Here is a 27,601-nt window from a genome sequence, read left to right as displayed (position 1 = left end):
GGGTGTATTTTCTTGAAGCAGACTGTGAACAAGGAAATAAATAAGTAAACAAAATTCTAAAAATTATAATACATAAAATGGCAGTTAAATAGGCATGTTATAGAGAAAATAAAACAGAGTTACATGATAAATTAGTATGGTGGAAGGAGCTGGGATGATGAATCAGTGTCTGAAATGATGATTAGTGCCCTAAGTTTCCAAACCATCCACTTAAATAAAATATGCTGAAATTCAGAAAAAATTCAGAAACTCTTAGATAAAAGTACATGTTTGACATACCAAGGCGTTACTGATTGATTCTATTCTGTCTACTAAAGCAAGGCAAGAATTTTTTAAACCTTTTTTTCCTGATTATTGGAAAATGTTTATTTTAATTTGTATTGTGTTAAAATAACTTATAGAAATCAATTCGGATACCTTATGGTGAGTATTATGGTGAAGAACATTTAATACCTGAGGAAACTCAAGTATTCAACAAACTCAACCTTACAGAGACACATAAAGCTGAAAATAAATATATAAATAAACTTAGGAAAACACAAACAGGTAAAATTCAAGCATGAGAAGTCAATCATTGTTTGATGTACTAAGTGTTTTTTATACACATAATTCTGATAAACTTGGGCATCTCTTCCTAAATTCATATCAAATTAGAAGCATCAAGTGCTTTTAGGGAAGGAACTGTTCTAAGCAGACTAAAAGGAGGAAGAAATGATGGTTAATAAATTGGAAGAAAGAAAAAAGGACTCTTTGGCACCATTTAATCTGAGTCAAAAGAGCCTTACTGGTGTCTGATGACGCCATTGGAAATTTGGTGTTGGTCCTGATGATAATGGTCTTGAATCACCAAGAAACATTTACATTGCTAAAGATGATAGTTCATGATTATTAAAGTTCATAGATTTCCTTGGAACTTATCGTCTCTGATGACCAAAACTTTGTCTGTCTTGAACCTCATTGTCAACCCAGGAATCTTACTATGCCTGAGTTAAAGTGGGCAACCAAATGGGTCCTTTTTAAAAAATTAAAATAATTACTTTTCAAATTCATAATGAACATAGGTACCCAGGTAGCCCAGGAACACTTTTGGCTTTTGCAATAAACTGTAATTTAGGTCTCACTTCAGTTAGTTGCCTCTCAACAAAAGCCTTACAGATTTAAATTCCATCCACCTTAGTTATATTCTTTCTAAACGCACAGTCACAGGTCACTATTATTTCAGTCATCTTAAGTGAAACTCTAATAGAGCTTAAAGCTCTTGTTTTCTTTCTAGAAATCTTTTGCCCAAATCCTCCAGCTATCCTTAATGGGAGACACACCGGAACTCCCCTTGGAGATATTCCCTATGGAGAAGAAATATCTTACACATGCGACCCCCACCCAGACAGAGGGATGACCTTCGACCTCATTGGGGAGAGCACCATCCGCTGCACAAGTGACCTTCAAGGGAATGGGGTTTGGAGCAGCCCCGCCCCTCGCTGTGAACTTTCTGTTCCTGCTGGTTAGTACCTGCTTCCACATATCCTAAATGGGTTCAGAATATCGAGGTGAGAACCTCCATATTTCTATAGTGACAGTCATTTTTGCTTGTGAAAACGGCTTTGCTATGAATGTCAGAGACAGAACTACTTCCCAAGTGAATGACAAATGGGTTCTAGTAGGCACACTGTGTCTCAGTTGTTGGTATTCTGATGGTCCTTGGGGTGAGGAGTGTGGGATGGTAAAGAGAGAAGTGGGTGGACAGTGAAGAGAATTGGTGAGGTCCAGATTTTGTAGAGAATATTTTCAAAGTAGTAAAAGCAAATGCTAAAGAAAATACTCTTTTATTCTACGTCTACTACTATGAGTTGTCTTTATCCTGGATAGATGGATGTGCTGCACAAAAAGTACACGATGATGACATAATTTACTTCAGAACTGATAGTGCTATAAAAGTAATTTAAGAAACTCAGATGTAGGGATTTATACTTTTTATGTTGTTTCCAAGGGTGTGTTCAAGCCACTGACTATGTTTATTTGATCTTTCACCTCAATATTAATAAAGGGAACTCAGGAGACCCTGGAGAAGCAGAGTTTAAAATTGTACTCTTAGCCTAATGGGTGCAGCAAACCAACATGGCACATGCATACCTATGTATCAAACCTGCACATTGTGCACATGTACCCTAGAACTTAAAGTATATATATATACACACACACACACACATATATATATATAAAGAGAGACTGTACTCTCTTTAAATATATACATATATAAAGAGAGTGTGGTATTTTATATATATATATAAAGAGAGATTGTACTCTTAGCTTCCATAGCTCATTCCTTTGATATATTAGTCTGGCTTTAAATGACAGTACCTGACAACTGTAGGCACAAGTGTGGCTATGACTGCCCACACCAGCTCCATCTTCCAGTAAGGACAGAACAGCACTGAATTGTTAGCTTGTCGATCCCTGTGGTACTTCCCCATCTGACCCAGTTTGAAGTTAGAGACTGTAAAGGATAGTGTTTAAATGTCAAGAAGTCTAGGTTTAGAGAACCTGTCTTTCACTGATCAAATAGGAGTGAGTGGCTTATGACCTGGCTGGCTCAGGTCTTCATGAACCTCTATAGCCAGAGATATTGGATATGTTCATGTGTTCATATGCCTATGTTTAACTGAGTGTCTTTTCTTGTGCTTGCATGGGAACTTGTTCTTAGCCTGCCCACATCCACCCAAGATCCAGAACGGGCATTACATTGGAGGACACGTATCTCTATATCTTCCTGGGATGACAATCAGCTACATTTGTGACCCCGGCTACCTGTTAGTGGGAAAGGGCATCATTTTCTGTACAGACCAGGGAATCTGGAGCCAATTGGATCATTATTGCAAAGGTGACTTATTTCTTGGTATTTCTTATTCTTGCTGGGTTGTATGGAACACTGATACATGAGGCTTATAAGGCTGAGAGACCACTGAAATGAGCATAATGAAAGGGATAATATTTTGTCCTCTTGGCAGCTGCTTTCTTTTCATTTACATAAAATTTATTTCATCTTACTAAATGTCCTCTTTGCATAGTCGATAGCAGTGCTTCTCCATCCAGAGCATTAACACAATCAGCTGGGAACCTTGTTAAAAAGTTTCTCAAACTCCATTCCATGGTCTCTGATTCTGTTTTGAAGTGGGGTCAAAAGTCTATTTTTAACACACTCATCAGAATGCTCTGATGCAGGAAGACCACAGCCCACATTACAATAAATACCACTTTGCCTTCTTGTTTCTATCAAGGAAAAAAAATATTGTAGGCTAATTTTGAGAATATTACAACTGAAAAGAAGTCTGTGCTTGAAGATGAAGGACGTGCTGATGGCTGGGCAGAAAAAGAAAGTAAAGCTAAGGATGAGTTAAACAAAATAAAGTAGCCTGTGTGCAGTGGCTCAGGCCTGTAATCCCAGCACTTTGGGAGGCTGAGGGGGGAGGATCATGAGGTCAAGAGATCGAGACCATCCTGGCCAACATGGTGAAACCCCATTTCTACTAAAAATACAAAAATTAGCTGTGTGTGGTGGCACATGCCTATAGTCCCAGTTACTCAGGAGGCTGAGGCAGGAGAATCACTTGAACCCAGAGGCGGAGGTTGCAGTGAGCTGAGATCGTGCCACTGTACTCCAGCCTGGCAACAGAACAAGACTCCATCTCAAAAAAAAAAAAAGAAAAGAAAAGAAATAAAGTAAATTAATCAGAAGGGTGTATTTTAAATTTAGGCCTGGCACAGTGGCTCAGGCCTGTAATCCCAGCACTTTGGGAGACCAAGGCGGGCAGACCACCTCAGGTCAGGAGTTTCAGACGAGCCTAGCCAACATGGTGAAACCCTGTCTCTACCAAAAATGCAAAAATTAATCAGGCATGGTGGCACATGCCTGTCATCCCACATACTCGGGAGGCTGAAGCAGGATAATTGCTTGAACCCAGGAGGTGGAGGTTGCTGTGAGCCCAGATTGCACCACTGCGTTCCTGCCTGGGTGACAGAGTGAGACTCAAAAAAAAAAGAAAGAAAAAAAGAAAGAAAGATGAATTTTAAATTCAGAATCATGATTTACTAACTTCTTTGTTCTATGTGCAGAAATGGGCCAAAAGTATGCATTTAATAAAGAGCAGAGTGCCAGTATTTGTTGTGAAGCCTGAGAGAATTAACATGGTACTCTTGTTTCCTTACAGCATGACCCAAGTGGCTCCAGGGCTAGATCACCGTTAGCCTAATTCCTAATCTTTCCACAGCTTTCCAGTTGCAGAGTTGTTAATCAAAAGTGAACGCACAGTACATTCCATATTCTATTACTTTACATTAAGAAATGGGAGTCAAAACATGTTAAATTATAAGGCTTTTGGAGGAGGAAGATTAGTAACATGTTTTAAAACATGCTTTTTCTTAGCCAAGGGCAAAATAGGTTTTGCAGTCATAGATCCGTCTATTCTGCAGTTAAAACCAACAATCGGCCGGGCGCGGTGGCTCACGTCTGTAATCCCAGCACTTTGGGAGGCTGAGGCGGGCGGATCACGAGGTCAGGAGATCGAGACCATTCTGGCTAACACAGTGAAACCCCGTATCTACTAAAAATACAAAAAATTAGCCGGGCATGGTGGTGAGCGCCTGTGCTCCCAGCTACTCGGGAGGCTGAGGCAGGAGAATGGTGTGAACCCAGGAGGCAGAGCTTGCAGTGAGCCGAGATCGTGCCACTATACTCTAGCTTGGGTGACAGCAAGACTCCGTCTCAAAAAAAAAAAAAAAAAAAACCCAAAAACCAAAAAATACCTTTTTTTTTTTTAATTTTAAAGTTTAAGAGGTAAATTGTAGCTTCCCACAGTTTATGAATGGAATCTCGAAGGAGTTAGAAATGAAAAAAGTGTATCACTATGGAGATTATGTGACTTTGGAGTGTGAAGATGGGTATGCGCTGGAAGGCAGTCCCTGGAGCCAGTGCCAGGCGGATGACAGATGGGACCCTCCTCTGGCCATATGTACCTCTCGTAAGTGCAAGTACAAGGAATGTGGGACCTTCCCGATCATGGTTATTGCTCATTCATTCATCCATATTGGCATCAAGTGTGGTGTGATGTTTATGGCATATGCTACCAGCTATGGAGTACAATATGAGCGTCCACCTCTTCCAAAAATCCCAAAATGAGAGTAAGGCCAGACTTTCTCTTCTCACACCTCTCACTCCAGCTCTGCACCTTTTTTGTCTATGTCACGTGGTTGCATGAGCCACACAGTAATGATTTATTTACAGCCCACAAGCCTTAAAAGAAATGTTTTCAGCATGAGTTAGGGAGCACCTTCCAAGCTGCAGAGAGCAGCCGGCCTGTCTCCCTCACCACTGTAGGCTACAGGATTTTAAGCTAGCACAGCTAGCACACATCATGTATCATTGAGCTCTGTAGAAGAGTGGCCCTCTGCTGGCAACTGAAAAGTACTGCAAGATAAAAAATTCTACCCACATCGTGGAGCAGATGAGCAAAATTAATAATGAACAGCCTTTCTTAATCCAAGTTAGTGTTACACTTTCCCCTCTCCCCATCTCTTATGACTCTTCTAATACATGGTTCTATACCAAGATTGTTCAAGATCCAGTTTTACAATTAATCCTGTAAATATGCTAATATGACTCACGGATAATATTTCTAAATTATCAGCTTGACACCCCCTTAATATCAAATTATATTCGCTTTTTTGGCAAAAATCTCACTGGATAGCTTACTAAATGGCTTTAGAGTATTCTGAAGATCTGGCTGGGACTGACAGAAAACTCAGATAGTTGGGGAACCAACTGTATCAAATATTAGAACAAAATATAAAGCAACAATACAAAAGTCACTTTGCACCAGCACAAGAAGAGACATACAAATAAGTGGAATGAAATTGATATTAATAAAATAAAGGGGCCGGGTATGGTGGCTCATGTCTGCAATCCCAGCACTTTGGGAGGCCAAGGCGGATGGATCACCTGAGGTCAGGAGTTCAAGACCAGCCTGGCCAACATGGTGAAACCCCATCTCTACTAAAAAGTAAAAAAATTAGCCGGTCATGGTGGCAGATGCCTGTAATCCCAGCTACTCAGGAGGCTGAGTCAGGAGAATCGCTTGAACACAGTAGGTGGAGGTTACAGTGAGCTGAGAATGCTCTACTGCACTCTGGTCTAGGTGACAAGAGCAAAACATTCTTTAAAAATTGTCCATTAAATTAACAATAAAAAGGTTGTTAGGTGAACACCCAATGAAAAGCAAAGATGTGATGAAACTGATATTGTTGTGCGTTGAAGGTACTATTGTAAATTTGCAAAAACTCTTACGAAAAACAATTATGCAATGTATGTGAAAAATAATACAACTATTCCTGTCAGTTAGCCCTCCTAGAAATCTAATCTAAGGAAAAATATAAAATATTAAAATATTTTATTAAGCATTTTATTAAGGGTCTCATGAGACAGAAACCTAGAAACAACTTAAATGCAGAATAGAAGCCATTGAATGCACTATGATGCATCTATTAGATTATATTAGTTAGCCTTTGTTGTAACTTATATTTCTAGTGTATAATTAGGTGAAAACACACACACGAGAAAATGTGCCAGAACAGAATGTATCAAAACATTTTTTGGGTACTAGGATTGAAGTGATTTTTTCTTTAGCTCTGTATTATAAATTTTCTTCTGTAATTGTATTAATATTAATTTTTAAAAGTCTTCTCTGAGTGCAGAAGGTAAAATGAGAGTATGTGAATGAAACCAATGACTTTTTGCATTAGAAAAAATATTAGACTGAGTCCTGGAGAAAAATTAGAATGACTTGTCACTGGCTGAGAGGTCCTGCTCAATCACATTGCATGCTAGAGTGACTTTTTGTGACTTTTGTCTTCCTTTTAGGTGCACGTGATGCTCTAATAGTTGGTAAGTTTCATGAAAGGTTTGCTGAGGAATTCCCTGGTAATCTCACCAGTAAGTACTCTACCTATAATGAAATGAAATGCAAAGAGAGACTGTGTACATCTTTAGCTGTAAAAGAGATCAAAATATCTTGAGTTGTAAAGAGATCAAAATATCTTGAGTTGTAAGTTCAACTAGAAAGATAATAATGATAAGTTAGGCCACGAGATAGTGAAACTGGTATTGCTTCAGCATGCATACTTCAAAATACAACTTCAATAAAGGCTCTTTTACTGTCTCTTTTGAACCCATTAAGCAAAATGAATAATCATTCATCAGTGTCAAAAATTCTTTATTTGAATGTGCTGGGAGAATGCAACTTCCTTCGGTTGCAACCTGAAGTATACTTCCGGATGGTGATCCTGCTCTCATTTCCACAGATAGAGTTACAAGACTAGTCTCTGGTTTCCAGCATTCCTTGGTCTGGCTCTAAACAGAATCTCATCTTTGTAATAGAGTCTGCTCCTACCAGGAATACCGTGGCATTATTCCTACATCCCTTTTACATCTGACACTGAGACACAGAGAGTTTATGTAATCTCTAGTCTAAGACCATAGAATGGGGTAGCCTGGTCTACCTGTACTCCGTGGAGATTGTGCATCTTATGGAATTGTACTTCTCAATAAAAGAAAAAAAAAACGGACAAAGGACTCCACATATAATTCAACAAGAGAGAAAAAATTCCAGCATTGTCACAATGAAATGCCCAGTGTTGGCCTTTAGGCAAGAGGATATAAGAGGGCTACGAGGCTGGGGCCAGCCGCCCCATCACAGTTCTCACTCTTACTTTGGAAAAGCTCGAAGCTGGACTCAAAGGTTACAAACAGCATTCAGATCACACCTTAACTATAATAACCTTCCTGTGGGAGTAAGACTCACGCTATAGAAACCAGAGTAAAGCAGAATGTATAGTTACATCTAAAAAAAAAAAAAAAAAAAAGCATTGGCAATCTGTAGTGGGACTGGATACTAAGACAGAATTTAAAACCTATGAGTTATATTTTCCATGCATGTAATTACCTTGTTTTACTGCCTAGGCACTTTATCCGGTACGATCTTCGTTATTTTATTCATCATTTTCCTCTCTTGAATAATTCTAAAGTACAGAAAAGGGTAAGGGTAAGTATAGCCATATTATCCCAAGAAATGTAAACTGTTGATATCCTAGTTTTGCTAAGACATTGCAGACACTGACCTCTAAGCCCAGATCCTATCATAGCACTAGAAGTTTGACTGGGTCACTTATGGCACACATAGCCTGCCAGTGGGGAAGAACTGAGACTTTCCATTGGGTATTTTAATATATGAACAAATACTTTGTAAACACAATTAACTTTTTTTTTTTTTTCTGAGACAGAGTCTTTCTCTGTCACCCAGCCTAGAGTGCAGTGGTGCGACCTCGGCTCACTCAAACCTCCACCTCCCAGGTTCAAGGGATTCTCATGCCTCAGCCTCCTGAGTAGCTGGGACTACAGGCATGTGCCACTACACCAGGCTAATTTTTGTATTTTTAGTACAGGCAGAGTTTTGCCATGTTGGCCAGGTTGGTCTCAAACTCCCGACCTCAAGTGATCCACCCGCCTCAGCCTCCCGAAGTGCTGGGATTACAGGCATGAATCACTGTGCGAGGTCACTATTAACTTTTTACACTTGAAAAAAAACTTGCAAAAATTAAGATCTGAATAAAGAAATGTCTTTGACAGGAAAGAAAACATACGCAGCTTTTGTAATGGTTGATTAAAGTATAACAACACCAGTGAGGCCAGAATCAATAATATCAATGTTATAAGGTTGATGAGCAAATTCTATACCCATAAAAAACTGAGGGCCAGGCTTGATGCCTCACGCTTGTAATCCCGGCACTTTCAGAAGCTTAGGTAGGCAGATCATGAGGTCAGAAGTTTGAGACCAGCCTGGCCAACACAGTGAAAACCCATCTCTACTAAAAATACAAAAACTTAGCCAGGTATAGTGGTGTGTGCCTGTAGCCCCAGCTACTTGGGAGGCTGAGGCAAAAGAATCGCTTGAACCCGGGAGGCAGAGGTTGTGGTGAGCCGAGATCGCACCACTGCAACCCAGCCTGGGCAACAGAGCAGACTCTGTCTAAAAAAAATAAAAATAAAAAAACCTGAATTTGTAATTTTTAAGTGAACAGTTTTCTATAGGAAATATTCTAAACAATGCAGTTTCCTACAACAAACTATACAGCAATTGAAGTTTTTGTATTTCACAGAGATGCCAATACACTTTTAAAAAGTAGTTTGTCATAGTAGATCTTGCTGTAAACAACCTAGTCAGGAACTCAATTTCATGGGAAAATAGTGAATTGGTTGACATTTAAATTTAAATCATTATCCTTCCTAACTAATATTCTCTATATTTTATGGCTTGACATATAAATATTCTTTGCTCTTTTCCATTACAAAAAGAAAAGGTAAGTAGCTTGGCACTTTCCCTTAACAAAGTACTTGTGTCAATACATTTTTCTCTTAAAGTTTCTTATTAAGTACCACTATAATTTGTGAGTTAATGTTAAAAAAAAATTTACTAAGTCTGATTTAAAGAAGTTAGGGCTTTTAATTTTTTGTATCTATATCAGTCTCTAGTTGAAATCACACAGGGAAATGATTATCTCTTCCTCTTGAAAATATTAAAGATACTTTAATATCTTGAACATATTTAAATATCTCCACCCTTCTAACTATGTCATTCTTCATTCCTCATGGCCCATTCCTTGTTAATCAACTACAGTTGATTAACATGACTCAATAACCATTTCATAAAATTATTTCTTTTGAAATGATTATCTTGTATAGCCTAAGCAACCTCAGAGCATATACCATTTCTTCACGTTTTCCATCTCGTAAAACCTGCCTCCTATTTTTTCCATATTCTTTTAAAGTGTAATGTCCATGGCACAACCATTCTCTCTGACCAGTGGCTACCAGAAATGTGGCAGAAAGAAAGATCATGATCCTTGCTAGACTTAAAGGTCAGGGAGGTAAACCTCCCAAACATCTATGTAACCCACACTAAAACCTATTATATAGGTGTAATCCAGGAAAATTTTTAAACATTTTCTAAACTTTTACTTTTGGCCTGTTTCACTTCTTGGGACTGTAACTGCCTGAAGGGTTCTTCCTGCCTGTCATACAGACAAAACCAGTTCCCTGAGATCATGGTATATTGCAGTAAAGAAAGAGTTGAATTAACACAAGGCCAGTCATGTGGAAGAACTGGAGTTATCACTCAACTCAGTCTCCCCAAGAACACAGAGGCTACGGTTTTTATAGATCATTTGGTAGGAAGGGAGCTAGGGAATGGGTACTGCTGATTGGTTGGGGATGGGGGTGTGGGAAATGGTCCTCATGTGCTGTATCCACCTCTGGTTGGGGGCCACAGGACCAGCTGAGCCATGAGCCTTCCAGTCCAGGTGAGCCGGGGCCAGCTGCCAAATGCAAAAACCTGAAAACATCTCAGAAGACCAATCTACATTCTAGCACAGTGCTGTTATTCATAGGAGAAATTAGGGAAGTCACAAATCTCGAGCAGTAATGATTATAAAACTATTTCATATTTTAGCAGAGTTCAGGTTCCTCTCATAATCCTAAACTCTTGGCCTTTCATTAGCTTTCAGGTCCTGAGCAAGGAGGGAGCTGGTCTTAGGAAGAGACTGTTATTATCCTTGCTCCAAAGTTAAATTATAAACTAAATTCCTTTCATGGTTAGCTTGGCTCACCCAGGAATGAGCAGCCAGCCCACCTGTGGCATGGAAGCAAGATGAAGTCAGCCGTGTTAGATTTCTTTCATGCTCATAATCTTGCAAAGTTGTGGTTTCAGGATAGTGAGTGCATTCTCAACAAAACACCTCATTGATTTTCTTGTTAGAAATAATACAGCTAAAATTGGGAAGAGAAAGTCATAAACTTAAATAATCAGAAGGCAGAGGTCCCTTCTCTGGAAGGAGTTGGCTGGATTAATCATGCAGTCATACTTCCTTGAGGGTGTGGCCAATAGCTAAGTCGTTGTGGCTACGTGAGGAGGGCTGATTATTCCTTATCTGGAGCTCAAGCTTCCCTCACAGAAACACAAGGGCATAAAGGTCCTCATGGCAAAGAAGAAGGAAACCATGTGGGAAATGCATAATATGAGTGGAGAGTATCGTAGTGGTCCTCAAGTCAGAAGAGCTGTTTATCCTGGAGCTAAAAAAGACTGACAGAGGTAGAATAGTGTAGAACAAGATGGCCTGCTTTACGGGAGAGCCACTATCACACCACGCCTGGAGAGATTCAGGTTGACATCTATCTTAAACACTGGAGACAATTCAGAAGCTGCATGAGCAGTCTAAAGACTTAGCAAGAAACTAAAATGAGACTGGGCGCGGTGGCTCAGGCCTGTAATCCCTGCACTTTGGGAGGCTGAGGCGGGTGGATCACCTGAGGTCAGGAGTTTGAGATCAGCCTGGCCAAGATGGCAAAACCCTGTCTGTACTAAACATACAAAAATTAGCCTGGTGTAGTGGCACATGCCTGTAGTCCCAGCTACTCAGGAGGCTGTGGCAGGAGAATCGCTTGAACCCAGGTGTTGGAGGTTGCAGTGAGCTAAGATCGTGCCACTGTACCCCAGCCTGGGCAACAAAGGCAAAACTCCATCTGAGAAAAAAAAAAAGAAAAACAAACAGACAAAAAAAAAAAAAACAAGAAAAGAAACTAAAATGAGACAGAAATAGAAGGAATACACACACAGAAATGATCTCACCTTCTTTAAAATGCTCCCCAAGGAGGCCTACTTTAACTATCCTAGTAAAGATGACATGATCCCACCCCCACATTCCCAATCTCTCTTATCTTGCTTTATTTTTTTTATAGATTTATTCTCTTTTATTATAGTTAATTAAATAATTACATCCCATGTTTATTCTCTCTCTCCCTCAATGAAGTCGAGAATTTTTGTCCTATCTTCACCAATGGATACCTAACAAATCTAAACTGTCCCTGGAACAAAAAGAGTCTCAATAAATATTTATCAAATGAATGAGTGAGCTAAACACCACTAAGAGTGTTACCACGAGGGGAAATTTCTGCCCTAATTCTCTACCAAGTTAAATGGTGCATCTTTAACTTGTTTTAAACTTACTCCAGGTTTCAAGGCTGCCCCTTGTTCTAATATACCAACTGTCTCAGTCTGTTGGTATATATAGTTGGACAGCTATACCAAAAACTTATATAGACTGGGTGGATTCAATAAGCATTTAAGCTGGGTGCAGTGGTTCCCACCTATAGTCCCAGCTACTTGGGAGGCTGAGGCAGGGGTGCTGCTTGAGCCCATGAGTTTAAGGCCAGCCTGGGCAATATGGCAAGACCCTGTTCCTAAAAATCATTATTTCATTTCTAAAAACCAAGCATTTATTTTTCATAGTTCTGGTGGATAGAGAGTCCAAGATCAAGGCAACTGCACATTCAGTGTCTGGTGAGGCTCGCTTTCTAGTTAAAAGACTTCAATCCTCACATCAGGGAAAAGGAGTGAAGGAGCTCTCCTGGTCTCTTTTCTAAAGGCACTAGTCCCATTCACAAGGGCTCTGCTCTCAGGATCTAATTACTTCTCAAAGGTCCTACCTTTGAGATCCTGTAGTAATTAGATCCTATAAATTTTCAACATATAGATTTGGAAGGATACATTCAGTCCATTGTACCAACACTGAATTTAGTAAGCACATCTGCTTAAACGATACCACTACTTGTTGATTTCATGTGCCTTCTCAATCCTCAGCTTTCTCTGATTAAGAATACCTGATTACTCTGCCCATTTCCTCTGCGCCCTACACCTTGGCCTTTCCACTCTCTATTACCACTATCTCTTGACTTCTTGGTCTCCACTATACTCCTCACCATCCCTGCTCCCTGGACTGTGAGCCCCTGTGAGCAGGGACCACATATACCCACCCAAAACAATTTTTTTTAATGATTTTTTAATCTCTACTTGTACAGCAGTCAAGATTAATAAGAGTAGCAACGGTTAATGTATTTACAAAAACAGTTAACATGTTTATTTATAGATTTATTTACCATTTATTATCTTCTTTGGTCCTCAAAACAACTCTGTGAGGTACGTAGGCCCAATCGTATTGTTATCCCAAAGCATAAACACTTTAGGTTCAAAGAAATTCAGTGGCTTGTTTAAAAGCAGTAGGAAGTTGTTAGGAATTAGGCCTTTAGTCTGGATTATTTAACTCGAAATCTTTGTGCTAGTATTTTGACAACGTTAGTTTCCATTTCTGAATCTGACTCTATATTACTGAAATTCAGTATCCAGAACTGTATATAGTACAAATCTAAAGTATTTTCCTTTTTTCTTTCAATATTATTTTTCTCCCTATATTTTACTGAATTTGTTTTAGCTACTCTGGTATATTGAACCAGTATCTTTCTAGAGAGCAGTATGCAATCTCTCCTTTTTGTTACTCTATATTCTGAGTTATTTGGCTATGAAACATTAAGGTATTTCTTTAAGGGCATCTTTCCGTATTGAGATTTCCTGGCCTTTCACATAGACTTGGCAAGTTCTTCCGGTGATTTAATCTTACTGCCTTGATATTTCACTAGTTAAAAATATGCTGCCTGCACATATTGATATTTCATTGTGTATTTACAACAATAATTTGTGATAATGTCAAATAAGATAGGTCATGCATTGATCACTGAGGAATAATACTGGGTAGACTTCTTCATTCAGAGCCCATTATTGCCTCTTGTTACTGCCTCGTACCCACTCCCATTTCTACACAAAATGGCCTTGTCCGCAGTCAAAATTTCAAAGTTCCCATTGTTGTGATGCTTAGAATGATAAACTACCTAAGGCCATCCTCTGTGAAGGCTCCCTGAATTTTCCTCTGTTCACATTAACCACCAGTAACTAACCAGATAGCTCTTCATTCAACATATACTCACCAAGATCATATTCTGCAAAACCCCACGTACCACTCATCACCCAAGACCACTTTCAGAACATTACTCATCTTACTGCTTAATCACCACTCGTTGGAAGGTCACACCACCTGGCTACATACCCCTCCACTCTTCCTCACCCGTGGATCTCAAGTGTGCCTTCCCTATCCTATGAAAACTCTGTCCCCTGAAGCAGTCTGCCTCTTTTTCTCAAATGACGCTGTCATTCTAATTTCCATAAGAGGGTAAAGAGTAACTGAGTGATGAGGAAATAGTAGTATGTGTTGAAGTGAGTTAACTCTTCAAGTTTCCATTCTTAAATCCCTAATACCAATGCATACATAACATTTCCAGGTACTGGTACTGTTTTATCATTTCACTGATAAAAGATGAAGTGTTTATTAACCCCCAAAGAGGCAGGGTACCATACCAAGTGAGGACGAGAGATTTGCAACTGCTAAGGCCTGTGTTCAGTCACTTACGCTCTATGAGACCCTGAGCAAGATACTTATCCTCAGTAAATTTCATTGTCCTTGCCTGTGAAATGGAGATAATAATAGTTCCTACCTTATTTAACATAGTGCCTCACTTATGATGCATGTCAGAAAATGTTAGCTATTATTTACACATGATTGTTATTACTGATATTCAAAAGTGAGTAAATATTACTTTTTACTGTCAGTTCTTAAATACCTTCATGACAGCTACTGTTGCTCCCCTAACTGTGGGTATTACTTGTACAGAAAACAGAACATATATCTTCACTATAGGAGAAAAAGGAAGCCTCGGGTAACATTGCAGTGCAAAGTCATTCATGTTGTGCAGCTTAAGTGTCAAAATCTTGATGTAAAACCCTATTTACTAATCAAAATTATGTCAGAAATAGTGAAATGCATGGCATGGACATCTGCCTATAAACAATTTAGAGTATTCTGACACAAAATATACGATGATTTTAGTATTATTTTCTAATCTAAGTTTTTGCTTAGTATTAAAAGATGAGATCTGGTTATGATTTTCCTTTCAGACATCTTGCTAAGACATCAGGAACTTAAGGCAAATGATACCTTAAATTTCCAAATGCAAATTACTAATTTCTTTCAAAACAGATACTTAAACGATTAAGACAGATTTTCTATTTTTTTTTACTCTGCCAATTAGCAATAATGCACATGAAAAACCTAAAGAAGTGGCTATCCATATACATTCTCCAGGAGGCAGCAGCGTTCATCCCCAAACTCTGCAAACAAATGAAGAAAATAGCAGGTACCTATATACATACTGAATTCAAAATGTTTTCAACAACTCAAATATCAAAAATGGAAACAATACTTGAATATGATACTGTACTAGGAAGGTTATTGATACCAAAGAAGTTAGAAAGTACTTCAGGAGCTGGAAACTTCTTTATGTTTTTATAGGATGATTATTGTCATTTCCACTGATTTGGGGTGATCACTCTAAGTCAGTGCAGTGACAGTCACTGCTCTTTCAAAGCATTCCTGTAATTTCCTGGATTTATGCTATGAAACTTTGAGAAGTAGTATGCTTTTCTTTTTCTTGTGGAACCCAAGCATTTGCTGCTTCTTTGTACCCCCAAGTCTTCCAGGTTCCCTTAAATGCACAGAGTCACTTTAATGTCCTCTGGAGACTTTCACTTTACCTCCCCAGCCTCCAACCCCCTTGATTTCTGACTTCCACTTAATTCTCTACTTCATTTGGCCTCTTTGACTGCCCCTTCTTTTGGTCCTCACTCCCTTGGGCTTATTAAATGCCTAACCTTTCATTCTACCTATTCAAAGCAGGCTTACTGCAAGCTGTTGTGTAGTACATATTGCTGAAGATTTGGGGTGAAAAGGGAAATTATACCATAATCGAAAGTGGTATACATCAATATTAGAAATCACTGAACTAAAAAATAACTAGCACACCAGGGACCCGAAAACTACCACCTGTGAGCCAAATCCAGCTGGCCACTTATTTTTGTAAATAAAGTTTTACTGGGGCACAGCCACATGCATTCGTTTGTCTACTGTCTCTGGCTCCCTTTTATACTACAACAGCAGAGCTGAGTAGCTGCCACAGAGACCCCAAAAGCCAAAAGTATTTACTATCTGGCCCTTTAGTGGAAGACTTTGCTAACCCCTGAACTATATCATACTATGAGAAATTTCTCACTGGCTAGTTCCCCTTTTAACCTGGGCTTTCCAACCTCTTCCCAGGCCTCTCCCTCTCAGTGGATACTCCCCTCTTTTGTTCAAATCTTTACTGCATTCTTGAGGTATGCAGTAAATACAGGCATTTAGACTCTCGGGCTTGTTGCAAATACAAAACTCCATTTTTCTTTAACATCCAGAGCCATTTATTTGGCTCTGGCTTCCTTTGGCTATGCCCAAGAATCCTAAAATGTCCTACCCATAGGTGTTCGGGGCATTTTCAGGAACAAGATCATCTTATGCCCTAGAACAGAATTAGGCCAGTCCTGTAGAAAGCAGAAGCAGAAGCACCACAGTCATTACTAAATTTCCTTTCTTTATGTCCCACCTCTTTCTCATATACATGCGCATTAATCTAAACCTGGCATGTTATACCTACACACATCAGAAATCCTAAATTCAACAGAGGACAGTGGAAGGGGCCACAAGAAAAGGAAAGGAAGTGGAAAAAGGTATTTTATAGTTAACCAATATAAGTAGAAGCAATTCAAACTTTTCTAAACAAAAAATTACAGATTATGTCCTATTTTCTCCTATAATAGAAATGAATTTGCAATGCCCTATTTATTATCTGTCTTCCTAGTCACTTTGCTTCTAGCTTATCTGTCATTACTGTTTATGAAAACAAATAAAATATGCAATGCTTTTTTGAAATTCAGGATTGATATTTTACTTTTTGAAGCTTTAATGTCTGTCCTGATTCTTCTCAGATGGGCATTTGTATACACTGGGGGATACATAGTTAATGCTAATGTACCAATGGGATATAAAAATCATAAGATGAAAATGGCATGGTTTCCTAGAGAATATATTTTTCTAGTGTTACTCCAATTGTTAAAATAAAAATTGTATTATTTCAACATTAACACAAACACATTTATAAGGGAGCAAAAGACAAATAAATAATGCAGGAAGTTTAAGATAAAATAAGATAGAAAATATTGTGTTTTCAGGGATGCTTTAACCTATATCTCCAAAGTTCTTGGGTGAGGCATTCATTTTCCTTTACTATCAGAGTGCTGTGGGGGAAAAGTCAGACAGAACTGATTCAGGGCCAGCTGTGTGGCCACCCATTCACAAACAGACAAAATAACAGCAGACTGTGAGAACAGCAACCATTTTTACAAGAGTCCATTTCAAAAATATTCCACAATGATAAATTGTTTGATTTAGCCTCATTCCTGTCACATTACCTGCCTAAAACACTTTTCCACCTTTCTTTCTATCTAAATTCCCTGAACTCAGCTCAGAATTCAATCAACCAAGATGCTCTCCCAAATAACTCTAGTCCAAAATGGTGTCTCTCTTTGAAACTCACGTTTCCTGACTACACCGTTTAAAAAATAAACTACCTTATTTTGTTTTTTGTTTCCAAGATGGCCGAATAGAAACAGCTCCAGTCTACAGCCCCCAGTGTGAGTGACACAGAAGACAGGTGATTTCTGCATTTCCAACTGAGGTACTGGGTTCATCTCACGGGGCCTTGTCAGACAGTGGGTGCAGGACAGTGGGTGCAGCCCATCAAGCGTGAGCCGAAGCAGTGCGAGGCATCGTCTCACCCGGGAAGCACAAGGGATCAGGGAATTCCCTTTCCTAGCCAAGGGAAGCTGTGACAGATTGCACCCGGAAAATTGGGTCACTCCCACCCGAATACTGTGCTTTTCCAATGATCTTAGCAAACGGCACACCAGGAGATTATATCCCATGCCTGGCTCGGAGGGTCCTATGCCCATGGAGTCTTGCTCATTGTTAGAACAGCAGTCTGAGATCAAACTGCAAGGTGGCAGCAAGGCTGGGGGAGGGCCGCCCACCATTGCTGAGGCTTGAGTAGGTAAACAAAGTGCCTGGAAGCTCGAACTGGGTGGAGCCCACTGCAGCTAAAGGAGGCCCACCTGCCTGTGTAGACTCCACCTCTGGGGACAGGGCATAACCAAACAAAAGGCAGGAGAAACCTCTGCAGATTTAAATGTCCCTGTCTGACAGCTTTGAAGAGAGTAGTGGCTCTCCCAGCATGGAGTTTGAGATCTGAGAACGGACAGACTGCCTCCTCAAGTGGGTCCCTGACCCCCGAGTAGCCTAACTGGGAGGCAACCCTAAGTAGGGGCAGACTGACACCTCCCACAGGTGGGTACCCCTCTGAGATGAAGCTTCCAGAGGAATGATAGGGCAGCAACATTTGCTGTTCAGCAATATTTGCTGTTCTGCAGCCTCCGCTGCTGATACCCAGGCAAACAGGATCTGGAGTGGACCTCCAGCAAACTCCAACAGACTTGCAGCTGAGGGTCCTGACTGTTAGAAGGAACACTAACAAACAGAAAGGACAACCACACCAAAACTCCATCTGTACGTCACCATCATCGAAGACCAAAGGTACATAAAACCAGAAAGATGGGGGGAAAACAGAGCAGAGAAGCTGAAAATTCTAAAAATCAGAGCACCTCTCCCCCTCCAAAGGAACACAACTCCTCACCAGCAATGGAACAAAGGTCAATGGAGAATGACTTTGACAAGTTGAGAGAAGAAGGCTTCAGACAATCAAACTTCTCAGAGCTAAAGGAGGAAGTTCGAACCCATCGCAAAGAAACTAAAAACCTTGAAAAAAGATTAGACAAATGGCTAACTAGAATAACCAGTATAGAGAAGTCCTTAAATGACCTGATGGAGCTGAAAACCATGGCATGAGAACTACATGACGAATGCACAAGCTTCAGTAGCTGATTTGATCAACTGGAAGAAAGGGTATCAGTGACTGACAATCAAATGAATGAAATGAAGTGAGAAGAGAAGTTTAGAGAAAAAAGAGTAAAAAGAAATGAACAAAGCCTCCAAGAAATATGGGACTATGTGAAAAGAACAAATCTCATCTGATTGGTGTACCTGAAAGTGACTGGCAGAATGGAACCAAGTTGGAAAACACTCTGCAGGATATTATCCAGGAGAACTTCCCCAACCTAGCAAGGTAGGCCAACATTGAAATTCAGGAAATACAGAGAATGCCACAAAGATACTCCTCTAGAAGAGAAACTCCAAGACACATAATTGTTAGATTCACCAAAGTTGAAATAAAGGAAAAAATGTTAAGGGCAGTCGGAGAGAAAGGTCAGGTTACCCACAAAGGGAAGCCCATCAGACTAACAGCAGATCTCTCGGCAGAAACTCTACAAGCCAGAAGAGAGTGAGGGCCAATACTCAACATTCTTAAAGAAAAGAATTTTCAACCCAGAATTTCATATCCAGCCAAACTAAGCTTCATAAGTGAAGGAGAAATAAAATCCTTTACAGACAAGCAAATGCTGAGAGATTTTGTCACCACCAGGCCTGCCCTACAAGAGCTCCTGAAGGCAGCACTAAACATAGAAAGGAACAACCGGTACCAGGCACTGCAAAAACATGCCAAATTGTAAAGACCTTTGATGCTAGGAAGAAACTGCATCAACTAACGAGCAAAATAACCAGCTGATATCATAATGACAGGATCAAATTCACAGATAACAATATTAACCATAAATGTAAATGTGCTAAATGCCCCAATTAAAAGACACAGACTGGCAAATTGGATAAAGAGTCAAGACCCATCGGTGTGCTGTATTCAGGAGACCTATCTCATGTGCAGAGACACACATAGGCTCAAAATAAAGGGATGGAGGAAGATCTACCAGGCAAATGGAAAACAAAAAAAGGCAGGGGTTGCAATTCTAGTATCTGATAAAACAGACTTTAAACCATCAAAGGTCAAAAGAGACAAAGAAGGCTATTACATAATGGTAAAGGGATCAATTCAACAGGAAGAGCTAACTATCCTAAATATATATGCACCCAATACAGGAGCACCCAGATTCATAAAGCAAGTCCTTAGAGACCTACAAAGAGACTTAGACCCCCAAACAATAATAATGGCAGACTTTAACACCCCACTGTCAGCATTAGACAGATCAACGAGACAGATAGTTAACAAGGATATCCAGGAATTGAACTCAGTTCTGCACCAAGTGGATCTAATAGAGTTCCACAGAATTCTCCACCCCAAATCAACAGATTGTACATTCTTCTCAGCACCACATCACACTAATTCCAAGGTTGACCACATAGGTGGAAGTAAAGCACTCCTCAGCAAATGTAAAAAACAGAAATTATAACAAACTGTCTCTCAGACCGCAGTGCAATCAAACTAGAACTCAGGATTAAGAAACTCACTCAAAACTGCTCAACTACATGGAAACTGAATAACCTGCTCCTGAATGACTACTGGGTACACAACAAAATGAAGGCAGAAATAAAGATATTCTTTGAAACCAATGAGAACAAAGACACAACATGCCAGAATCTCTGGGACACATTTAAAGCAGTGTGTAGAGGGAAATTTATAGCACTAAATGCCCACAAGAGAAAGCAGGAAAGGTCTAAAATCAACACCGTAATATCACAATTAAAAGAACAAGAGAAGCAAGAGCAAATACATTTAAAAGCTAGCAGATGGCAAGAAATAACTAAAATCAGAGCAGAACTGGAGGAGATAAAGACACAAAAACCTTTCAAAAAATCAATGAATCCAGGAGCTGGTTTTTTGAAAAGATCAACAAAATTGATAGACCGCTAGCAAGACTAATAAAGAAGAAAAGAGAGAAGAATCAAACAGACACAATAAAAAATGATAAAGGGGATATCACCACTGACCCCAATACAAACTACCATCAGAGAATACTATAAACACCTCTAGGCAAATAAACTAGAAAATCTAGAAGAGGCCGGGCGCGGTGGCTCAAGCCTGTAATCCCAGCACTTTGGGAGGCCGAGACGGGCGGATCACGAGGTCAGGAGATCGAGACCATCCTGGCTAACACAGTGAAACCCCGTCTCTACTAAAAAATACAAAAAAAATAGCCGGGCGAGGTGGTGGGCGCCTGTAGTCCCAGCTATAGGGAGGCTGAGGCAGGAGAATGGCATAAACCTGGGAGGCGGAGCTTGCAGTGAGCTGAGATCCGGCCACTGCACTCCAGCCTGGGCGACAGTGCAAGACTCCCTCTCAAAAAAAAAAAAAAAAAAAGAAAATCTAGAAGAAATGGATAAATTTCTGGACACATACACCCTCCCAAGACTAAACCAGAAGAAGTTGAATCCCTGAATAGACCAATAATAGGCTCTGAAATTGAGGCAGTAATTAATAGCCTACCAACCAAAAAAAAGTCCAGGACCAGACGGATTCACAGTCGAATGCTACCAGAGGTACAAGGAGGAGCTGGTACTATTCCTTCTGAAATTGTTCCAATCAATAGTAAAAGAGGGAATACTCCCTAACTCATTTTGAGGCCAGCATCATGCTGATACCAAAGCCTGGCAGAGACACAACAAGAAAAGAGAATTTTAGACCAATGTCCCTGATGATCATCAATGCAAAAATCCTTAATAAAATACTTGCAAACCAAATCCAGCAGCACATCAAAAAGCTCATCCACCATGATCAAGTGGGCTTCATTCCTGGGATGCAAGGCTGGTTCAACATACGCAAATCAATAAACGTAATCCAGCATATAAACAGAACCAAAGACAAAAACCACATGATTATTTCAATAGATGCAGAAAAGGCCTTTGACAAAATTCAACAGCCCTTCATGCTAAAAACTCTCAATAAATTAGATGTTGATGGGACGAATCTTAAAATAGTAAGAGCTATTTATGACAAACCCACAGCCAGTATCATACTGAATGGGCAAAAACTGGAAGCATTCCCTTTGAAAACCGGCACAAGACAGGGATGCCCTCTCTCATCACTCCTATTCAACATAGTGTTGGAAGTTCTGTCCAGGGCAATCAGGCAGGAGAAAGAAACAAAGGGTATTCAATTAGGAAAAGAGGAAGTCAAATTGTCCCTGTTTGCAGATGACATGATTGTATATTTAGAAAATCCGATTGTCTCAGCCCAAAATCTCCTTAAGGTGATAAGCAACTTCAGCAAAGTCTCAGGATACAAAATCAAAGTGCAAAAATCACAAGCATTCTTATACACCAATAACAGACAAACAGAGATCCAAATCATGAGTGAACTCCCATTCACAATTGCTTCAAAGAGAATAAAATACCTAGAAATCCAACTTACAAGGGATGTGAACGACCTCTTCAAGGAGAACTACAAACCACTGCTCAACAAAATAAAAGAAGACACAAACAAATGGAAGAAAATTCCATGCTCATGGATAGGAAGAATCAATATCGTGAAAATGACCATACTGCCCAAGGTAATTTATAGATTCATTGCCATCCCCATCAAGCTACCAATGACTTTCTTCACAGAACTGGAAAAAACTACTTGAAAGTTTATACAGAAGCAAAAAAGAGCCTGCATTGCCAAGTAAATCCTAAGCCAAAAGAACAAAAAGTGGAGGCATCACGCTACCTGACTTCAAACAATATTAAAAGGCTACAGTAACCAAAACAGCATGGTACTGGTACCAAAACAGAGATGTAGACCAATGGAACAGAACAGAGCCCTCAGAAATAGTACCACACATCTACAACCATCTGATCTTTGACAAACCTGACAAAAACAAGCAATGGGGAAAGGATTCCCCATTTGATAAATTGTACTGTGAAAACTGGCTGGCCATATGTAGAAAGCTGAAACTGGATCCCTTCCTTACACCTTATACAAAAATTAATTCAAGATGGATTAAAGACTTAAATGTTAGACCTAAAACCATAAAAACCCTAGAAGAAAATTTAGGCAATACCATTCAGGACATAGGCATGGGAAAGAACTTCATGTCTAAAACACCAAAAGCAATGGCAACAAAAGCCAAAATTGACAAATGGGATCTAATTAAACTAAAGAGTTTCTGCACAGTGAAAGAAGCTACCATCAGAGTGAACAGGCAACCTACAGAATGGGAGAAAAATTTTGCAATCTACTCAACTGATAAAGGGCCAATATCCAGAATCTACAAATAACTCAAACAAATTTATAAGGAAAAAAACAACCCATCAAAAAGTGAGCAAAGGATAAGAATAGATATTTCTCAAAAGAAGACATTTATGCAGCCAACAGACACATGAAAAAGTGCTCATCATCACTGGTCATCAGAGAAATGCAAATCAAAGTCACAATGAGAAACCATCTCACACCAGTTAGAATCGCTGTCATTAAAAAGTCAGGAAACAACAGTTGCTGGAGAGGATGTGGAGAAATAGGAACACTTTTACACTGTTGGTGGGACTGTAAATTAGTGCAACCATTGTGGAAGATAGTGTGGCGATTCCTCAAGGATCTAGAACTAGAAATACCATTTGACCCAGCCATCCCATTACTAGGTATATACCCAAAGGATTATAAATCATGCTGCTATAAAGACACATGCACACGAATGTTTATTGTGACACTATTCACAATAGCAAAGACTTGGAACCAACCCAAATGTCCATCAATGATAGACTGGATTAAGAAAGTGTGGCACATGTACACCATGGAATACTATGTAGCCGTAAAAAAGGATGAGTTCATGTCCTTTGTAGGGACATGGATGAAGCTGGAAACCATCATTCTCAGCAAACTATCACAAGGACAAAAAAACCAAACACCACATGTTCTCACTCATAGGTGGTGATTGAGCAATGAAAACACTTGGACACAGGAAGGGGAACATCACACACCGGCGTCTGTCGTGGGGTCGGGGCAGCAGCGAGGGATAGCATTAGGAGATATACCTAATGTAAATGAAGAGTTAATGGTTGCAGCACACCAACACGGCACATGTATACATATGTAACAAACCTGCGCATTGTGCACGTGTACCCTAGAACTTAAAGTATTAAAAAATAAATAAATAAACTATTTTAACAGTAATATCTCTTCATTATTAAAAACAAGACATAGGAGAAAATATTAAAAATGCAAAAATTACCTGCAATAATCTCTACCTAGTAGTATTCTTAAGCATCTTTGCATATTATTTTACATTTGCATATACACCTTGAGATTATATTGATTGCGCAATATTGAATTCTGCTTTTTTTTACAAACTGACAAACATTTCTCCCATCATTATAACAGTACATAACCTATAGTTATTGACATTTCATGTGTTGTCTTTTTGCCTGATAACTCTATTGCATTCATGTACTTGCTTCATCTACTATTCAAACCTTCTTAGCCACTTACAATGTGCCATACGTTGTGCTTATGTGTTTTCTTTTCCATGCTAAATTAACTTCTGATGAATAGAGACAATTTTTTAAAGATCTCCCCAATCTCTGAGTATAGATAATCAAAGGAGAAATGTTCAGTAATCAACTGAGCTTACTAATCAATTGAGAAATGAAATTATGAAAATTTCATTTATCCTCAAGTTTTTGGAAATACTCTTACATTAAAGTACACCTCAAATTGTGTACACTGACTATTGATCACTTTTCGGTAGGTATAAAGTACTTAAAAATTTTGTTTCAACTTTCCCTTTTAAGGTTGGAATTTTGACCACAGTGTTCCACAGGAACAAAGTGAATCATCTGTAGCAAAATATGCTAGTCAAGAAGTGAGTTAGAATCTGTGCAAGCGTTAAGACCTTGTGCACCCAGGTTCTGGGGCGGAGTAAAGAGTCAGGCTCCAAAACCATACCTGTGTGTTGGACATGAAAGTGTTTGGAGGAATACAGGTAACAGGTGATGCTGGGAAGTCTTGTGAGATGGAAGGAGAACAAAGATGAGGAATCTGGTGGCAGTAATAACTGGGGAGCAGATAAACTGGAGGGACTCATCAGGAGGTCTGACAGTTGGTGGAAGGACACCATTCCTGGCCTTAAAAGGAGAGGCTCCAGCACAGCTGGGGAAGCATGTGGATACCTTGTACTAAATCTACTACTGCAGCTCATTCTTAACTGTAATTAGAAGAGAAGGACATGCTTTCTGATGCTGACCCCTCCAAGATGACCAGTTCCTATTTCTGCCCCCTGCTACCAACATGGTTTAGAACAACAGACTCAAAAAAATCATTTATTCTGTTATGGGTGACCTGTACGTTTTCTAGAATGGAATGAGGCTCTTTATTTAGTAGCTCAACTCTGAGAACACTTTTTCTTTGGACACAAAAAAGGAAAAGGTCAAGTTAATCATTAATCTCTCTCTTATTTACTAATGTCTCCATTTACGCCATAGTTTCTGTGTCCTACACAGCAGCCATCACAGAGGGCAACAAACACTTCTAATGACCTTGTAATTTATATGGAAATTCTAGCATCACGATTATCAGCCTGTAAATTCTGGGTAGTTCAATTGCTGACCATGCTGTTAACTAAATGAAAACATCCTGTTATTTCAGTGTCCTTCCTTGACAAAGTACTATACAGCTGAAGAACATCTCGAGGTACAATTTTGGTTGGAAAGGAGCCAATTGATTTCAACAGAATCAGATCTGAGCTTCATGAAGTCTTTGAAGTGACTTCACAGAGATGCAGACACGTGCATTTGAAGATGCTGCCGCTTCCCCAGTACCTAGCAAAGTTCCTCCCTCTTTGTGTGCATCACTGTGAAACCCCCACCCTTCTGCCTGGTGCTAAACGCACACAGTACCTAGTCAGGGGAAAAGACTGCTTTTAGGAGATAGAAAATGGTTTGAATTACTTAAAGGAATAAGATGTTGCCTGGAATTGCTGGTTTATAAGTTGGTCATTTTTCTTTTTTAAAATATTTGTAATATGGAATGTGCTCATTAAGGAGAGCTTGGAAAATGCAGAAAGTTATGAAAAATAAGTCACATATGATTATGCTACCTAGTGATCACCACTCCTAATATTTGATTCATTTTCTGCCTTTCTTCTTTCACATATGTGTTTTTTTACACATGTACTTTTCTCCCCTTAGTTTCCTTTTATTTTATAGAGCAGAACCCTAGTCTTTTAAACAGTTTGGAGTGAAATATATGCTATATCAGTTTTTACTTTCTCTAGGGAGAAAAATTAATTTACTAGAGAGGCATGAAATGATTATGGGAAGGGTGGTTAAGACTACTCAAGAGAAATATTTGGAAAATAAGCTTTGGATATTTTCTAAGCTTTATTTCAAAAGCACTTTTTGCTCTGTTCTTTATAAAAAACATAATAAAAATTGAAATGAAAGAATAATTGTTATTATAAAAGTAACTAGCTTAGTTTTGTATGGATTCAGAATATACTAAATTAACTTTTTAAAACATAAATTTTTAAAAATATATCAAAATAATATGTTCTGATATTTTTAAAATAAATGAGCTTGTGCTCTTCAACCTGTCCACATCTTTAGAGAATAAAAATGTGTTATGTTATTATGGGCTATGCTAACATATGGGCTATGTTATTATGGGCTATGCTAACATCAGAATATTTCTGGATATTTAAGAATAGCTTTATATATGACTACTGCTCATTTCTGTGTAATTCTGTTTAACAGTTGCTTTAAAGGTGAATTCTGCCACCTTTACTTTGATAGCAATATAAGGAGTAAGATAGACATGAACCTGAATTTCAATTTAAAATCATGGAAGAGAGGGGAAAAAAACAGCTTAAGAAAAATCAACTGATAAAGGGCAAGAAAAAAAAAATGCAACTTACATCACAAAGGCTAATTGCTTTATTGTTTAGAGAGTACTTAAAAATTCAAAGACCAAACTTCTCTCCACCCCACAAAAATGGGCAAAGGACATACAGCTAGGTCACCAAGAAAGAAGGGCAAGTAGGTGGTGAATATATGTAAATATATTTGACAGGACTTTTGCTTAGTTGGATCTTTAGCAAATCTCTTTTATTTCTTGGGATTTTGAAGAAGTAACTTTTAAAGGAAGACTAGAAACAACGTGATTAGGAATTGGTCTTTTTTGAATTAAAATTTCCCATCACAAGAAAAAAAAAATCCTGTGTTCTCTTTTTTTCCAAAATGGAGTAGGTCAGTGAGCAATGTGATTAATAAATATGCAATACCTGTGACTTTTGTTTTGTTTTGGAGACAGGGTCTTGCTTTGTTACTCAGGCTGGAATGCAGTGGTGCTATCTAGGCTTACTGCAACCTCACCTGTAACTTTTTAATTGCAAGAAAGCCAAAAGATTTTTTTCTATTACATCAGTTATAATGAGAAATACTGTATATGCTAACTATGAGTAAAATACTATATTGCCTAACTTGTATTATTAAGCAATTCTGCTGACCTGAGACCTTACATTTTCATCTGAAAAGCAGGGACTGGACACCAATTGCCCTCTGAAGTTATTCCTAGTCCTAATATTCTTTGTTTTGCTTGCTTTTCTGGCACACTTAAGTGTGTAGTATAAAGTTTATGATGCTTAAATGAAATTTTCTGTCTCTACCATTATAATGAGAAGGGAATAAAATACTTTATTTTGCAAATCTACTTATGGAATATAGTTCTGTACCTGATTGTTTTCATAATCCCTGTGTTGATGTGTAATGCCACAGACATGCTCTTGATGGTAACAGGAAAGAAAATCAGACACAG

General features: G+C 39.0%; 1 protein-coding gene across 1 annotated transcript in view; it reads left to right on the top strand.

The window, feature by feature from the left end:
• LOC101016492 (complement receptor type 1) overlaps window positions 1–27,601 on the top strand; it is a gene marked incomplete at its 5' end in the record, with an annotated part of 139,806 nt that overhangs the window by 46,046 nt on the left and 66,159 nt on the right. Inside the window, 7 exon segments of the mRNA XM_031662253.1 lie at window positions 1,274–1,501; window positions 2,702–2,878; window positions 4,830–5,015; window positions 6,911–6,934; window positions 8,009–8,084; window positions 15,077–15,181; window positions 17,508–17,524. Coding sequence (XP_031518113.1) covers window positions 1,274–1,501; window positions 2,702–2,878; window positions 4,830–5,015; window positions 6,911–6,934; window positions 8,009–8,084; window positions 15,077–15,181; window positions 17,508–17,524 — 813 coding nt within the window.

The sequence above is a fragment of the Papio anubis genome, unplaced genomic scaffold (genome assembly GCF_008728515.1).
Source record: "Papio anubis isolate 15944 unplaced genomic scaffold, Panubis1.0 scaffold51, whole genome shotgun sequence".
Lineage (NCBI taxonomy): Eukaryota > Metazoa > Chordata > Mammalia > Primates > Cercopithecidae > Papio > Papio anubis.
Note: the sequence above shows the minus strand (reverse complement) of the source record. Positions and strands in the feature narration are given on the sequence as shown.